At 36.6% G+C, this 18,150-nt stretch overlaps 1 protein-coding gene across 1 annotated transcript in view; it reads left to right on the forward strand.

Moving 5' to 3' along the window:
- The window catches only part of LOC149743880 (uncharacterized), a 104,197-nt gene that overhangs the window by 73,882 nt on the left and 12,165 nt on the right, over window positions 1–18,150 (forward strand). The window contains exons 5-8 of the mRNA XM_089906088.1: window positions 2,833–3,430; window positions 5,076–5,175; window positions 8,651–8,794; window positions 12,604–13,772. Of these exons, the coding sequence (XP_089762214.1) occupies window positions 2,833–2,956 (124 nt within the window). The 3' untranslated portion in view covers window positions 2,957–3,430; window positions 5,076–5,175; window positions 8,651–8,794; window positions 12,604–13,772. The remainder of the gene's footprint in view (window positions 1–2,832; window positions 3,431–5,075; window positions 5,176–8,650; window positions 8,795–12,603; window positions 13,773–18,150) is intronic.

Raw genomic sequence — 18,150 nt, forward strand, 5'->3', positions numbered from 1 at the left:
TCACCCCTCCATTTATTCCTGCTGAGTTCTCCTGGACTCAGAAACTTCACACACTCTATTCCCTTATGTTGAGCCTCACATACTTCCAAGTGGTTTCCAAGTGGCTTCCAAGTGGCCTCCAAGGGTGGCCTTGTCCTGTTTATCCCGAGAAATTCCCCCAGGTTAACATGTGTCGCAACGTCTTTCTCTTTTATACTATAGAACTTATATGAATTTGTAATTATTTGTTAGAATGTTTTCTTGTTAATTTACTGTTTCCCTCACTGAACTCTAAATTCCATGAGCCCAAGAACCGCATCTCTCTTTTTGACAAGCCACCTTATTTATACCCAGCACACACATCTGGGAAAGAGTAGACATTTAATAAATATTTGTTGAAACAGCAAATCCACTAAACTTTGGAGATTCAAACTTAATAAAACATGGATCCTGGCTTCCCAGAACTCATATTGTAGTGAAGCAGAAAGTTGATTAAGTAAATGATTATGATGCAATGTGATAAAAGAAACATAGACGTAAGGAAATATCACTGCCTGCCTGGATCAGGGGGCAGGTGTTGGGGACGCATTCTGAAAGTGATGTCAAGATTGAAGAGTAAGGAGTAAAAATGGACCTTTTAAGAAAAATCAAGCGCTGCAACTTGTGCGATTTGAATTTGATATGTTCCACCATTAAATTTTTTTTTTTAAATCAAGCAGGGTATATTAACATGCATCTGTAGTATTGCCCTAAAAGCATTTTAAAAGAAATATGGATGTCTTACCTACAGAGGCACACAATTAGGCTTTTCCCTCAAGGTATTCTTAGTGTTAACCCTTTATATTGCTTTTTACTTGATGTACCCACCAATTGTTCTGATCCAGTGGCCTTGATGAAATTTTTGGTCATTTGCAAAAGTGTCAGTGGGGATTATGTGAGCACGAGTCTTTCAGAATTTTAAGTAGAAAATGGCTCAAGCATCTCCTACAGCTAGGGTACATGTGGTTACAGTAGATTAATTTAGAGAAGTGAAATTGGGTTTGTCTCTTTAGGTTTAAATATATGACTTGGGGATAATAAAGGAAAATCATTACTAGCACAACAAGGGATATTTAAAATAAAAGATGGTTTTAGGTACACCACTAACTTTCTTACAGCGTCAATGATAAATTGTTAGGTATTATATTGATGGTAGCAGGCGGTAACATGTCCCTTTGTAGTTGAAGCTTTTTTTAAAGCTTATTTTTATTTTTTTTTAACATCTTTATTGGAGTATAATTGCTTTACAATGGTGTGTTAGTTTCTGCTTTATAACAAAGTGAATCAGCTATACACATACATATATCCCCATATCTCCTCCCTCTTGCGTCTTCCTCCCTCCCACCCTCCCTATCCCACCCCTCTAAGTGGTCACAAAGCACCGAGCTGATCTCCCTGTGCTATGCAGCTGCTTCCCACTAGCTATCTATTTTACATTTGGTAGTGTATATATGTCCATGCCACTCTCTCACTACGTCCCAGCTTACCCTTCCCCCTCCCCGTGTCCTCAAGTCCATTCTCTACATCTGCGTCTTTATTCCTGTCCTGCCCCTAGGTTCTTCAGAGCCTTTTTTTTTCTTTTTTAGATTCCATATATATGTGTTAGCATACAGTATTTGTTTTTCTCTTTCTGACTGACTTCACTCTGTATGACAGACTCTAGGTCCATCCACCTCACTACAAATAACGCAATTTCATTTCTTTTTATGGCTGAGTAATATTCCATTGCATATATGTGCCACATCTTTATCCGTTCATCCGTCGCTGGACATTTAGGTTGCTAGTTGAAGCTTTTTTTTTTTACAAATAAGCTGGAGGGGTTTTTTTTTTGGCTCGATTATATATTCTTTTATAAGGCAGAGAGGAAGAAAGGGAGGGATAGACTAAGAAAGTATGGAGCAAAACATTTCCTTAAATCACATTTAAAATAAGGTAGAGTGTAGTAAAATACAGGAAGGTAGACTGAAAGGCAACAGTAAATTTTTTTTAAAGAACTTTTATAATTATATTACATCACTTGACAGAGCTGTAGTGCTTTGTGTAGGCCTTTAAAACTTCCCCCAAACATGTTCATTCACCTTGATTCAGTCATGTGCATAGAAGAAGTTCCTTGTTGGGTTGGTAAAGCAGAATCATATCCAGGCTCTAGCTAGATCCAAACACTATTGCAGTTCTGTACAAACCTGTGTGGTATGTACAGATAGAAACAATAATATGTAAACCTGTTCACCTTTGGTACATTGATCATTTCCTAAACTTATTTCACCTGTACCCACCACCCCTCCCCATACACACACACAAAGCACTGATACCCCTGTAAGATATATTAAATGTGTTGATTTGGATAACTAGAATTTGATGGACAGAATTCCTCCAGCAAGAGGGAGTTTTAGGTAGAATGGAAGAGAAACTCATGGAAACGCTTGAATGGCCCTTTCCTTGATTCCACAAAATGAGTAAGACTGATCGAGTCCCTTTAATATGCAGCATCCATATTGCATTTGTTCTTACATTTTATGCTGTAATTAAATACAGAGTAAAAGTTATTGAGTGAATATTAAGTTTTTTGGGTAGCTGAGTTGATAATTGTATTTTATTTTTGTGCATTGGAAATCTATGTACATTTATATTGTAGGAATATGGCAGTGCTCCAAGAAAAATGAGAAATTCACTGGTAATTTCCCACCCAAAGAGAGCCATTGTTAACGTTTTAATATTATATACTCTTTGTGTCAGTTTGTTTTTTAGTCAAAAATGGCATCTTATTGCTTGAATTTGCATTTCACTGATTATGTGATAAAAACTCCTTTTTAGGGCTTCCCTGGTGGCGCAGCGGTTGAGAGTCTGCCTGCCGATGCAGGGGACGCGGATTCGTGCCCCGGTCCGAGAAGATCCCACAGGCCGCAGAGTGGCTGGGCCCGTGAGCCATGGCCGCTGAGCCTGCGCGTCCAGAGCCTGTGCTCCGCAACGGGAGAGGCCACAACAGTGAGAGGCCCGTGTAGCGCCAAAAAAAACAAAAAACAAAATAACAACTCCGTTTAAATTTAATTTTTCTTGAGGTAACATTGGTTACCGCCTCTCAGCTCGAAATTCACTCTTTTGTTACTTGCTCTGTGGACAGTGCTATGGGTCCTTTAAATAGTTTTTCTTTGGCCACCTCGTGTGATGTTAGGCTTTCCTAACTGATGGCACCTGAGGAAGGTGTTGCTTCGCGATGCCCCGGTGCTTGCTGGGAGGGCTCTTGGTGGCGTCTTCAGCACCCACTCACTCCTGCAGCTCCGAGGGCGTCCTCAGCCCTGCTCCCGGGGCTCACAACTTCTCCGGTAGTCGGCTTCAGCAGTGCGTAGAGAGAGCAGTGGACGACAGCTTCCATCAGCATCTTCTATCAAGCAGTTCTGGAGTAGCGCCTCAGGTGAGAAATCTCCCCGTGCATAGTTTTACTGGAACCCTAGAATGTGGATTTCCAGCAACTTACAGAGGGCATATTTCCAGAAAGTTCCACCACGAGACACCACAGCAGCTTCTTTACCATCCAGTGAGCCACAGTCATGCTCTTTTCAACCGGGTCTGGACCTCAGTCCTGTGGGCAGGGAGGAGGAGGTCTTCTTTTCAACTGGAGGGTTAGCGGCTCTCCTTATTTCTGCTAACTGTGTGTTTTGGCGTTCTCTTTACTTGTCGCTGGCCATTCCTTCCTTACTCTAATCCTCTTTCATAATTAATAGTTTTTTCATTACACTTTCCATGCTCAAATTACTGTTTGTTTTTCTTCTGGTTGGACCCAGAATAATAACTAAATAATCTAATATTAGTGTGTTACTGTTTTATTTTAAAACCCGTTTTTCACATTTTTTTGTTTCTACATCATTATTTTAATGGTTTCATAGTAGTCCATGTAGTAGTAAATACTTCATGCCTATTGTTATACAGTTTATAATATATGTTTTCATTTTCACAATTGTAGACAATGCTTTAGTGAACATGTTGGTACACATCCTTTGCTCCTATCCATAATGATTTTCATTAATTCTCAGTCATTTGGACATTTTAGTCAGAGGCAAATGATGAACACACCACGTAATGTGCTTTATATATTTCCAGGGGAATACTGAACATATTATTTAGTGCCATAGCAAAACATCAGAAAAAAGTGAGGAAATCATGATTTTTATTGTCTTCTGCCAAACTCTCATAGCAAGAATCTGAAAATTTTCTGGTGAAACACAACTGAAACTAGATTTGAGATTGAGCCATTAAATCCCAGTTATCACCAATCACTTCTGGCTGCTTCTGATTAAACACTTTCTTTGTGTTTACGATTGGGGAATCCACCTCATGAAAAGAATGGCAAATGGGAAAGAAGTAAATGATTCAGAATATCTTGGTCGTTCCTGGGAGAGAGTGCTCTGACAAAGCAAACGGTTTACCTGAATGTCTTAAGCAAACTGAGCTTGGCTGATTTCCTGTGCTTACAGAAAAGAACCGCCGTAGCTTCAGCTGGAAACCCTAAGCCAGTGGCTCAGTGGTTGTTGTTTTGACGTGCCTGCATCACAGGTATAAACAATCTGCGATGTGGAGCTAAACATACCTAAACTGCTGAGGATCTTTCAGGTTAATTTAAACCAACAGGGAATGATCCTGACTGGCGACAATAGAAGATTCTCTCCCAGCAGGAAGTGCATGGGGGCATCCCTTCTAGATCAGACATGCTTCAGAGACTGCTTCTGGAAGCGGTCGTCTTAATTGAATGTTTGTGTCTGAATGTTTGTTGCTCACAGATGTTTCTCACCAATACTGTTGAGCCTTTTGGTGGTTTCTAAAAGAGGCTGTGTTAATCTCAGAACAAGGAGATACAACATATATGACGTGTAATCACACTATAATGATAAAAATAGACACATGCCATCATTGTTGTCATGGGCATTATCAACAACAACACAATCACTGTAACTTATTGGGCACCTGTTATTTAGACAACATGTCTCTTGTCCATGGATTAGTGTAGTTAATCCTCACAAAGCTCTTAAGAAGTAAGTACCAATAATATCCCCATTTTACAGATGAAGACACTGAGGAAGAGAAAAGTTAAGAATTTGCCTATGATCAGTTATCCATCTGTTCAGCCAGTGCACAAATTACACTGCCCAACTCCAAGACCAGGTGAGTACCATGGCCTGAGCACCATGCTTTACTGCTTCCCACATATTTAGGAGCTAAAAGAAATCAAGTAGTGGACCTTAAAGAAAATCTTCCTCTACCTTCGTTCAACTCTTTTCGCTTTCATTGTGGTGGAGCCTGTGAGAGACTTAATGTATCATGTAGAATTATCAAGTTAAATGACTGCATTTTTCCCTTAATTGACCATTTTGAATTGAATTGCTTGGATTTATCAGATTTTTTGTAATGCAGTGTGGTCTGCAATAGCTATTACCAGCCTCTTTCCCACCATCACTACACCTGAAAAATAAAATTCAGACATATGACATGCTATCATGTGCTTATCCAGAATTAATGCACAAAGCTGCAAAAGTAAAAATCTGTGGTTTATGCACAGTTTCTTCCAGGCCAGCTGCTGTGTCTCCCAGTCACCCTAGGGTCTGCAGTTAAGGACCTGCAAGTCTAGAGAAACTGAGAGAGACGTGTTGGCTTGGCCAGTACATCTTGAGCACCTATAAAGTGCAAGGAGCTGGATCACTGTGGTGGACTTGTCGGGGATTTAAAAATAATAAGACAGCCTAGGAGACAGGCTTTGACACCACTGACAAAAATACACTTCAATTACCAGGCAGTGAGAAAAGGAGGGACGTGGGTAGAGGAACATGTCAGCAGGGTGTGTTGTGTGTGGCCCATCTTCAAGCCTCAGTTGAATCCCACTGTTCAAATGTGGGCCACTTGTGGGAAATTCTGTACCATGAGGGTTTTGCTTAATGTTTACAAAGTCTTACAAAAAGATGAATAGGAGACATAGCAGGTGGCAAATCAGAAAGTTGTGTCTTGTAAACAGGGGGAGGTCAATCCAACCTCCAAATCCCAAAATATATCAATATCCCATAATAGAGAATCACTATCAAGGAACTTGCTGTTGGTTTATTAGTGGCAGCATGGCATAAAATCAGGATAATTCAGCGTTTAAAATCCCTACTTTGTTTGAATTCATAACTAGTATAAATACTTCTAAGATTATATACATTTAAATTTTTTCTGCAACAAGTTAGACAGGATCACAAATTCACATGATGCTCAAAAGAACACTCAGAAATATTTAATGAAAACCTTCATTCTAGTGATGAGGAAACTCTAGCTCAAATAAGAAGCAAAAAACCATACTCAAGCAAACAAATCTGTAAAAGAGTTGTAATCAGAAATATCCAGTTGTCCCACCTCCTAATTTTGTGATCCATCTGCTTCACCATCAGTCAAAAAATCTGATTCTTCGAATAAAGAACTTTGGCTTGGCTTTATAGAGTAAGATTAAAAACAAAGAAAAAACCAAACACTTAGGCAAAGGAACAAACAGCCAAAATTAAGTAAATCTGGGATTTTTTTTAAACCAGCGTTGTCTGCATTGTTATTTTGGGCTCAGAGCGATAGCTTGATGCCAAATTTAAATGGAAAGCATTATCTACTCCATATTTATAAATCTTTAGATTCTGCATGTGTCATGAAAAATGTAAGTAAATTTTATAATAGTAAGGTGTGTGGGATTAATTTGTATTCTATGTTGAAAAGCTCCACGGTAGGCAATTAATTCATGAAACACCAGCGATTGCTGCCTTAAGGGCTACATTGCTAGATAAAATTACAGACCTCAAATCTTATTATTACACTGGTATCTATTTTTTGTGTGGTCTAGGGAATATATCATCTTAAATTGAATATTTACCTAATCAGTAGGCTAAGGGTATCTTCTGGGTTCTGCCCCCTTCGACTCTAGAACACATTGTCTAGTTGTGAATATTAATATGCTGCTTATATAGTTAGGTACTACTGCTTACTGTTTTCACTTCATGGCACACTTATTAAATGATACTTGTATGCTATACTAGAATAAACTAGAGGGGATCTAAATGGAGCTTGGTAAAAATTGTATAGCCTTTATATTAAACAATGGTAAAGCAAAACAACTAATATAAATAATTTAAAATAACAAGCCATAATAAAGTATAAAGTATTGGGAAAGATCTCATCAGAACTGACTGAATTAAATTCTAAAGGGAGACCTGCAGGCAGAAGGAAGATTATCACAGATGAAAATAAGGACTTTATAAAGAATTATGTATAACAGAAAGGATAAATAAGTGGATAAACCTAAATAAAATCTAACAGCAAAAAAGAGTAATAATAAAATATATCAAAAATTAGAATGCATTAAAACAAAAGGAAGAGGAAAAAGTAGTAAAAGAAATTTAAGATCTCAGCATTGCTTGAGAAGCAGTAAAAGAGCTAATAAGTCATGGTACATGTGTAACTGCTACTTATGTAAAAATAAGAAGCTAATACAAGGGAAAATGGAATTTGAAGAAATCTCAGAGGAAGAAAGAAGAGCAAAAGGAACATAACAAGGTGGGACAAATAGTAAACAAGGAGTAAACGGTCTGTAAGAAAATACATTAACTGTAAATACTGAAATTAAAGGACAAGGATTATTGAAACAAACCAAAAACCTAATTCTATGCCACCTACAAGAGACAAGAGTCAGATTGAAAATGAAAGGATTCAAAAATTATGTCATAACAACAATAAGTAAAATTGAAGAAGATTTGTTAATGTTAACATAGATTTGAAAGCAAAAAGTATCACTGGCGATAAGGCAGGATAATAAAACCCACTGTTACTTTACAAGGAATATATTATAAGTCTAAACTTCAATGCAATATATGAAGGGAAATTCCAAAAATCTAAGTAGAAATAGAAAAATCTAAATTACCTAGATCAGTAACATAGAACCACAACAACAAATCAGCAGATTATAGAAGATCTGAATACCATCATTAAAAACTTTGGCCTAAATTTACATAAAACACTGCACCAACAATGATGGAATATATATATTATGCAGAAATTTTTAGGTGCACATGGCACATTTATAAAATTGACTGTATTCTGGTTATAAAACAAGGCTCTGAATAAGCAAGAAATTTAAACCTATATAACCAATATTTTACCAAATAGTTGGATATTAAAAACATACTTCTGATCATTATGTAGGTCAAAGATAAAGTCGCAATGGGAATTAGAATTTTATTAATTGAATGATAATGAAAATATGCCATAACAAAACCTGTGGGTTGCAAATAAGGCTGTGGTCACAGAGAAGTTTATGTATTCCAATTATACTCTCTAAATGTAAAACGGAAAGGAATAAAGCAACTAGAAGATAACCTATCACCCTGAGCTAGGCAGTTCCTGAACTGTACCTGGTGGGGAAGGCAGGGCAGAACTTCAGGAGTCCAGCTGAGAGCACGGTGAACACCATGTCAGGAGCAGTCTCCAAGAAAGAGAATTTAATGTACAAAGGGATGACTAAAATATATTTAAGAGCTAGCATCCTGACCCCTCTTAAGGATGACTTATGTTGCTGGGGAAAAAATAAGAAGTGCTCGATGTAGAAGGTGAATAGCGTTATAATTCCCAGGAGAATCTTGGTACCAGGACCACACAATGAAGAACTTGGAGTCCCCGTGGCTAATCCAGCAGAGAGAAAAGGAGAAACAGAGATGTGAGAGAAAATAAAGGGAACTCTGGGTGCAATTTGGTGCTGCTGCAGGTCCAAGTCCAGGTATGTGCTCTCTATCTCCATATCTTAAATAAAAGCCACCATGTTCCTCAGTCTTTCAGGTACTTAGAATTTCTCTTTAGAACCTGAAAATGGGGTCAGGTCTCCTGTCTGCATTGCTACAGTACAAAATAGAGGCAGGATGTTTGAAATGGTTCTCCATCTGGCAGAGGAGGCCTTGAAGCTGTGAGCCACTCGCTGCAAACCAGCAGGACGTGAAGGATTCTTGAGCAGATCTGAAGCTACTGGGAGGCCTTTGAGGAGTTAAATCCCATAGTAAATACTGTACCTTCAATGGCCCCTTCTCCCTCTCTGTCCAGCCTTCCTCCACTCCCGTGGGGGCCCAAAGGGGTTAAATGAGCACTCTGATGTAATCAATATAGCAAATTACTGGTATCTTCTATGGATTATTGAGATCATAAATGCCCTATATACAGTATTATGTAGAAAGCAAGAGAGTTGATATAATACTTATATAAAACCGTGAAGGTGGAACTATCGTCCTTGGTCCTTACCATATAAACACACACACATAGACACACACACACTTAATGGAGATTGAAAATTTATTATTTTCCAAACCAATAGATGCACACCTAAATCTCCAATGGTAATGTCTATGATAAGCTTTTTTAGTCAGGGTATCATATGTAGACATAGCAGTTTCAATTCAAAATCAGGCTATCACCTGTTAAATATACAGGAGTCCATGTTTATGTGCCATGATCCATCACTGTTGTGCTAAAGCCATGTAAGCAAATTAAATGGGGATATCTAGGAATCACAGCTACTACATTTTCCATATCTTTGACAGTAATATACATCTCTTCAATAATTCCAGAAATGCAGTATTGCTGTTGATTTCAAGCTTGTTGGAATGGGAGACAAGTTCAGTTCAGTTTCATTTGGCTTTCCTACACAAATTTGAAAAGCAAGACAAGGGGTGTTCTATCACTAACTGTGTTTTTTCCACTTATATATCAGGAACGGGATAAATATCCACAAATTTCATTATGAACCAGTGAGCGCCCTGTGAGTTGGGCTTGGGTCAGAACTCAGTTTATCACCTGACCTCCATATCTCTCATGCTAACAACTTGAGAGGGTATCATTTCTGTTTAATAGATGTTATTGATACCTCAGACCACTTATCTAGATGTTTTTGAAGTGTCTGAATGTTACCCCAGGTCAGTGTCAGATTCAATAATTCAGTTGCTGATTCAAGACTCTTATAAGATACACATATGCATGTGCACGTGCACACACACACACACACACATCCATTCATTCATCTATCTGTCATCTACCTATCTATATCTATAAATATTTTTTGACATAGCATTAAGTGAAAGAAGTGTGAGAACATTTCCCAGTTTGTGGATTTTCAATTTTCCCTTGTGAAGACTGAGTTGCTATATTTATAGAAGCTTGAGAAGCTGGAGTTACTAGGTCTTAATGATTCATACATTTTATCATAGTAAATATCTTTTAATCCCTGATAGTATTTTTGACTTTTTTCTGATATTATTATAACTAAATCCATTTCTTTTTGATCAGTATTCTCCCCTTAGATTCTTTCTGTCACTTATACTGCAGACTTCCTATGTCCTGTTAAATTGGGTATGTGATAAATAAATAATAATAATTGTCTATTTAGCGAAATTAAATCTTACGTTTAATGTATTTATTGTGATTTTAATTAGCCCTTCAAATTCTTGGGTTTCGCATCTGTGGATTCAATCAACTTGGATTGAAATTTCCATTCATTTTACTACTACATTTTATATGAGGGACTTGAGCATCAGCAGATTTTGGTATATGCAGGGGCTCCTGGGACCAGTCCCCCTCAGATACCAAGGGATGACTGTAATCTTCTGCTGTTGGATAAGTATTTTATAAATGTCAATTAGATACAGTTGATAATGGTGGTGGTTCAGTTCAACTGTATGCTCACTGATTTTCTGTAAGCAGAATCTGTCAATTAGTGATAGAGGTCTGTTGAGGTCTCCAACTATAATAATAGAGCTGTTTATTGCATCTTGCCATTCTGTCTGTTTTTGCCTCACTTATTTTGGTACTTTGCTGTTATGCACGTACACATTAAGGATTAAGTCTTCTTAGAAAATTGACCCCCTTATCGTTATGTAATGCCTCTCTCTATCCCTGATAATTTTCCTTGTTTGAAGTCTGCTTTGCCTGACATTAATATAGCTACTTCAGCTTTCCCTTCATTAGTGTTAGTGTGGTATAGTTTTCTTCATCACTTTACTTATAATCTATGTCTTTCTTTTTAAAGTGGGTTTCTTGCAGACAACATATAGTCAGTTGTTTTTTTAATCCCCTCTGTCATTTTCTGTTTTTAATTTTTATAGTTGCATTTAATCCATTCACATTTAAAGTGATTATGTGTATAGTTGGATTAATCTCTCCCCTTTCTGTACTGTTCTCTATTCATTGCACTTCTTATTTTTTATTATTCTACCCCTTTTCTGCCTTATCTGGTTTAATTAGGCATTTTATATGATTCTGTTTTCTCTCATTTCTTAACAAATCAGTTATACTTCTTTTTAAAAAATGATTTTAGTGGTTGCCCTCAGGATGGCAACATGTATTTACAACGTGTATTTACAAGTCCACTTCTAAATAGGTCTATATTATTTTATGAGTGTGTAGGTACCTTAAAATATTTCATATTCATCCCTTCTAACATTGATGTCACTCATTTCACTTATCAATAAGCTATACTCATCCAATATATTGTTGCTGTTGTTAGTTTGAACACTTATATATTAAATCAAGTAAGAAAAAGAAAAATAAAAGGGTTTATTTTACCTTTATGTGTTCCCTCTCTAATGCCCTTCATTCCTTTATGTAGATCTCAGTTTCTAACCTGCATCATTTTCTTTCTCTAAAGTTTAAAAAAATTAAACCTCTTTAAACATTTTTTGAAAGGCAGATCTACTGGTGAAAAATTCCTCATTTTTGTTCATTTGAGAAAGTCTTTAATTTCTCCTTCCTTTTTGAGGAACAATTTTCCTTAATACAGAATTCTAGCTTGGTGATTCCTTTATTTCAACATTTTAAATATTTCTCTCCACTCTCTTTTTGCTTGCATTGTTGATGACAAGAAGTCTGCTATAAATCTTATACTTCTTTCTTCATAGGTAAGGTGGTGTTTTTCTGTGTGTGTGTTTCAAGATTTTTTCTTTGATTTTCTGTAGTTTGAACACAACATGCCAGGTGAAAGTTTTTTTTATTATTTATCCCACTTGGACTCCTCTGAGTCCTTGATCTATGGTTTGGTGTCTGTCATTATTTTTGAAAAATTCTTAGCTATTTTCACCTCACAAATTATATCAGTATTGTGAACTGAAATCCCATGTTTTTTATTACCAATTCATACTCTCCTCTAATAAGCCATTCATCATAGAAGACCTGCCACCTTATACTTCCTCTAGATCCACCTCTGCTGAGACCATTGCATCAAAGTGAGAACTAATCTCGAACTGATTTTTCCAATTTTCTCTTTGCACAGTGCTGAGTAGTGGGAACTTTAATTGTAACTGATCAGTTTTTGTCTTTTATATAGTGTGCAGAATGTTTATTTGCACAAAACATAAATAACGTGTATATGTATGTGCCTGTGTATGTTATATATATGTGTGTGTGTGTGTGTGTGTGTGTGTGTGTGTATAAATGTTATGATTCCTTGCTCGGAAGGATGGAATCTAGGGCAACAAGAAAAGGGGGAGTGATACATGGTCTTCCTCTTAACTTTACCTTTTTTTCTCTCCTTTTCTTTTTTTACCTAAGTTATTTATTTAATTCATCTCCTGCTACAAGAAAAGTGATGGAAAATCAGTCTACTGGTCATCATTTGATGCAAATAAAGAACATGGGCTTAAGGTCCTATACATTTTACTGGTCCATGTGCAAGAATAGTCCAAATCTGAGCTGTGGTCCATGATGTAGAACAATGGTCCAGGTTTTCTTTATTCATCTTCATTGCAGGTCAGAAGTGGCTTCAAATGAGGGTTATGGAATAAAGAATGGTTACCGTATCTCTAGGAAAAGGGCTTGAACCTGATGCAGAGATGGGGATAGACAAAAACTTGGGTTCTTATGTTTTCTCTGGTGCAAACAGGAAGGCGTTCAGCAAGCTGACTCCCACCCTGGGGAACATGACAAAGTAAATAGGGGCCTTCCAAGTGTGAGCTAAGCCCTCCTTGCTTGAGGCACCTCTAGACATGGGAAGCCCCAGATGTGGTTGGGACATACCTAGAACCCCAGAAGCCCAGAGTCTAGCCACCACTCCATTTTCGACCTGATTCAAAGCTATCATTGCCTCTTTATTATTCTAGAGATTATAAAGAAATTATTATTCCTGATTAAAAACAGAATTATCAAATTTAAAATCATTGTGATAGCAGTAAGCAGCAAGTTATATTCCTTAGAAAATCAATGCAATGAAATACATACTCGGCATACATACATACTCAATTTTTCTCAGAATTCAGAAGAAAATAATAGAAACTAGGTGTGATGAGAAAAGAGTTAAGTGAAAGAAGGTGGAAAATAAAATCCAATCTACAGAAAATTGTAACTTCATGAAACAGTCACTTTTACAAATTACAAGATTTTTTTTAATCCAGAAAGTGACATAGTTATTTATCAGTTACTAGTTTCAGAGTCCTTTCAACATTTCTGAAGACACAAGTCAAGATGAAGCTGATAATTGCCCAATATTTGATCTGATAAAAACATAATGCTGCAAACGAAGGAGAACTTTCCTCTGGTGAATGGTGGACTGAGGGGGGAAAAATGAAGCACGTTTTCACCTCATGGAACTGAGAATGCATGAAGAAACGTTGATAAAATATTTGATTAACATAACCGCAGATGTTCACAAACTGAGTTTTAAATAGATATTTATGGTTTTCCAAAGCAACCGAAGCAGCAGCCCATCTTCATGGGATCAGCTAGTGAGTATCAAAATTATTTAATACACTCTATCCCCTACTGTCAAAAGTGAATACTCTCAAGTGCTTGGCATTCTGTAGAATAGTGGTTAAGGAGAAACTTGAAATGTGTTTTCTCTTGTCCAGCAAGTTAACATTTTCTGTTAGGTTTCTGTTTTCTCTCGAAGGACCTACTCTTCTCTTGATGGTAAGTTATTCTCTTTAAGGACACGCTGTCCCCCCGCCCATCCCCTCAACTACAGTAGTATGCTTTATTCAGAGATTTCTATAGGGCACAGATATCATGATATGATAATGCAAAATACATACGTACATTTTAGTTAGCAGATGGTTGGTCTCCTTATATAGATTTTAAAATACAAATCAAAATAAAATTCAGATGGAATAAGGACTTAAATATGTAGAGCATAAAATTACTGGAATAATACAGGAGATAACAAACTCTGAGCTACACAATAAAAGCAGACATATAATGATTTGGTTAAACACCAAAAGCTTCAAAAAGTTTAAACAAATCTCAAAATAGAGAAATAACTTCTGCAATGCAAAATAATCAATATAGGGGGAAGAGATTTCATTAAAAAATAAAGGTAAATATTATATTGAATAAATGCCAGGAAGAAGAAATTCAGGAAAGCAAATGTAAAAAATGTGATAAATACAATGAAATGCTCAAACTAACCAGTGTTCAACAAAACAAAATTTTAAATAAAAATAATATGAATGTTTTGTCTATGTTTAATTCATGAAATTTGTTAAATGTAAACTATTCAAATTGATGGAAATATAAACGTTGGACTAATATTCTGTATTGTTTTGGATTTTGCTTTCTATTTGATGGTAAGATTTAGAGACTATTTCATGTCTGTTTATAGATTTATAACTTTTTCAAATACCTTCATAGCACATATTCTGGATTCTTCATAATTTATTTGTCATTCTTATGGGGATTTCAAGTTGTCCTCACTTGGTTGCTATGCCAGCAATTCTATACGAGAAAACCTTATCCATACAATTTGGTTTCGATGTGTTTTCTTAGCACTCATTAATTCTCCTGAAGAAACCTGCTCCTTTTCCCAAACTTTAATTCAGGAAACACAAGGATAGTCACCTAATTTTAGAACTTTGTTTTGTGTTATTGAGGTCTGTATTGTTAATCTTAGGATCTCACAGTTCTTCCTCAGTTTGGTCATGTTTCCTTATGCTAACAAAATCTTCTTTTGAGAGGTAAAAAAATATTTTTTATTCTTACTGAAGATGCACTTAAAATATTTTTCATTAATTTTTACTTTTGTTGTTGGCACCAAATTACTGAGAAAAGGGCAAAAGAAACAACTTTATTCAGCCATATATAATTACAAATCAGTTTGTTGATATTTAGTAATATTGGTTCTTATTATCCATTATCCTAAATTAAAATTTAGTATATTTACAGACGCTCAGAAACACTAGGAAGTTAAAATTACATATTATTTCTTTGCTCTTGAAATTACATTTGATAAGCTTTTGTATTTTTTTAAGGAACAATCTGTGTCTTCAGCACTTTTTGATGTAGCATTACATTAAGAACATTTTCCATGTTATTAAATATTTTTTGAAAGCATGTTAATACCTACAAAACATTCCATCTTATGCAAGTACCACATAATTTATCTGTGTCTTTATTACTTGATATTAAATGTGTTTCTAATTTCTTCTATCCCCAAACATTCTATAATAAGCATTCTTGCACATTAATCCTTGTTAATTGCTTTATTTCTTTAAAATAATTATTATAATGCTATATAAGTAAAGTATGCTGTGGGCACTCAAAACCATAGAGAAAACAGTACATCTAAATGTATTAGTGTTTAAGAATCATAACATATCGAGGGGGATTTTAAGTGAATGAACCTAGTGATTAATTTTAAGAACATAAAACTTGAGACAACCAGATATTATGTGCTCCCTAATGTGAAGAAATAAGTGTAGCACATCAACTATGAAGAGCTCTTACCAATCAAATCTGAATCAAAACTGTAGTTCCCAATCACTAATTTGTTAAAAAAGAAAAACATGAAAATCGGAGAAGTATGTTAAAAATAAAACAGGAATACACACAGAAAAATGCAAAATTTTGTTAACTCTACAAGGCAAATGACCACCCACAAGGAAGAATAAACTTCATGGAAAAAAGAGAGAGGGACAACGTATAGATTTAAAGACAAGAGAATAATCAACCAAGCTATCAATATTCTGAGCCCTGTTGGGATTCTGATTTCAATAAAACAACTTTGGAAATAAATTATGATACATCATGCAGATATATACACTGACTAGATATTTTAATATAAAGGGTTTATTGTTAAATTTGTGGGTGGATAGCTGGAAAAGCTTTTGTCTTATTTTGTATTTTTTTAGTCCTTATGCTGTTTTTTCCCCGATGAAAAATCCTATGTTTAGGATTTTCATCTATACTATTCAGGGGTTAAAGTAACTCTGAAGTAATCCTAAAGTAACCTTAAAGTAATCGTGTTTTGGGCAGAGCCAAAACACGATTGGACGTATGTTGATAATTATTGATCTTCTCTATATTTCCATATTTTTTGAGAATTTAAAATGCCACAAAAGGGAGCAACAGGAAATGAGTTTACTATTTTGGTGGGGAATAGATAATACAGTCTTGTTATATATATATATGGTTTATCCTGAAGAGCTTTGGGAAAGGAAGTGATATGATGGGATTCACAAGTGAGAGTGCACTCTTATGAACATGGACATGAATTCATCCAGGAGCAAGGAGACCATTAATACCTTCCTCAATTTCTATAATTCCAGTGCCCTCTCTGTCACACTCTTATGGGCTATAATTTCTCTACAGAATGATAATAGAATGATAAAGAAAATAAGAATGAATTAAAAATGAGATGTGAAAGCCAAAGGGACTCCTTGGTAGAGGCCAAGAAGCCCTCGTTTTGCAACAGGAGTGCAGAGAAAGCCAAACATGAGGCCTGAGATTTATTAGTCTGTGCGACTAACTTCAAAGGAGGTTAAACTTGGCAGATTTGTTATATACCAAGGGCATTGCCCCCATTGGGAAAATCTGAAGCTTTAACACACAGAATCTAGACATGCGGATGATTGCTCCTGAAGATTTTGATTCCTCTGACACTTCTGAACCTTCTAAGCCTGCAGAAGTGATCCATTCCTTTTTGCTAAGAGCAGTCATCTCAATAATCCTGAAAGGCAGCAGATATACCACTCAAGATCTGCCCTCACTTTCCCTCCTGGCCACTTGGCTTATACCTAGGTTTTAAGTCACAATATCAAGCAACTGAGGATGCACTTGGCTTCATAAACAAAGTAGTGTAATTTAAAGATGCTGTAAATCTATCTGACATGTATCAGTAGCCATCTGGGATGGATGAGTGGCACTGTGTTAGAAGATTCTTTATCAGAGGGACTGGAACATAGAATTGGAAAGGGAAGAATTTATTTACCTGAGAATATTCTTTGGAGATAAAGGATTTAGTGTCCGGGAAAGAACCTCAGGAGATTGTACAAACTAATAAGGTGGCTCCCAGTACATGGCATGGTACACACAGTGGCCAAGCTGAGCAAAATTGAAATGCATGAACTGCAATGTCAGATGATGGATAAAGAAATTAAAAAGTTCAGAGAAGTAGACATGCTAGAATGGATGTAATATGTACAGTCAGAAGATAAGCATGATGGTTATGTTCCTTGGGAAGGCCCAAGGACACAAAATTTATCAAGACCATATGAATGGCCTGGTGAGACAGGAAGCAGCATCATTAAAAAGTTCAGGGGCTTCCCTGGTGGCGCGGTAGTTGAGAGTCCGCCTGCCGATGCAAGGGACGCGGGTTCGTGCCCCGGTCTGGGAGGATCCCACATGCCGCGGAGCAGCTGGGCCCGTGAGCCATGGCCGCTGGGCCTGTGTCCGGAGCCTGTGCTCCACAACAGGAGAGGCCACAACAGTGAGAGGCCCGTGTACAGGAAAAAAAAAAAAAAAAAATTCAGTAATGTCTCTACTCTTCATTTTAGGGCTGGAGATAGAAAATACTGTTACAGAATTTATCTAGCTGAAAACAATGTCCATGAATGGACTTTAAAATAGTAGAGTCTAGGTGGCAGCAGTTAACTGTCAGTAACCAGGTGGTACTTAACCACATATGTTGTGATCACTAGCAAAGTTGGAGTAATAGCCCTGGGAACCAGATACACAGGGACTTACAAGGATGGTTAATAGAATATGACCTCCCTAGGGGCAAAATAGATTGGTGGCTGACAAAGTCACTACTCAGCTTGAACCAGCAGAAGAAATCAAGGTTTGGTGATTGGGCGTCTGAGGATAGCCACCCTAATAAATATGTCATGATTC

Source organism: Delphinapterus leucas, unplaced genomic scaffold (assembly GCF_059928025.1).
Source record: "Delphinapterus leucas isolate spDelLeu-1000000601 "Yukka" unplaced genomic scaffold, BTC_Dleu_Yukka2 spDelLeu_asBTCV2_sq61, whole genome shotgun sequence".
In the NCBI taxonomy this organism is placed as follows: domain Eukaryota; kingdom Metazoa; phylum Chordata; class Mammalia; order Artiodactyla; family Monodontidae; genus Delphinapterus; species Delphinapterus leucas.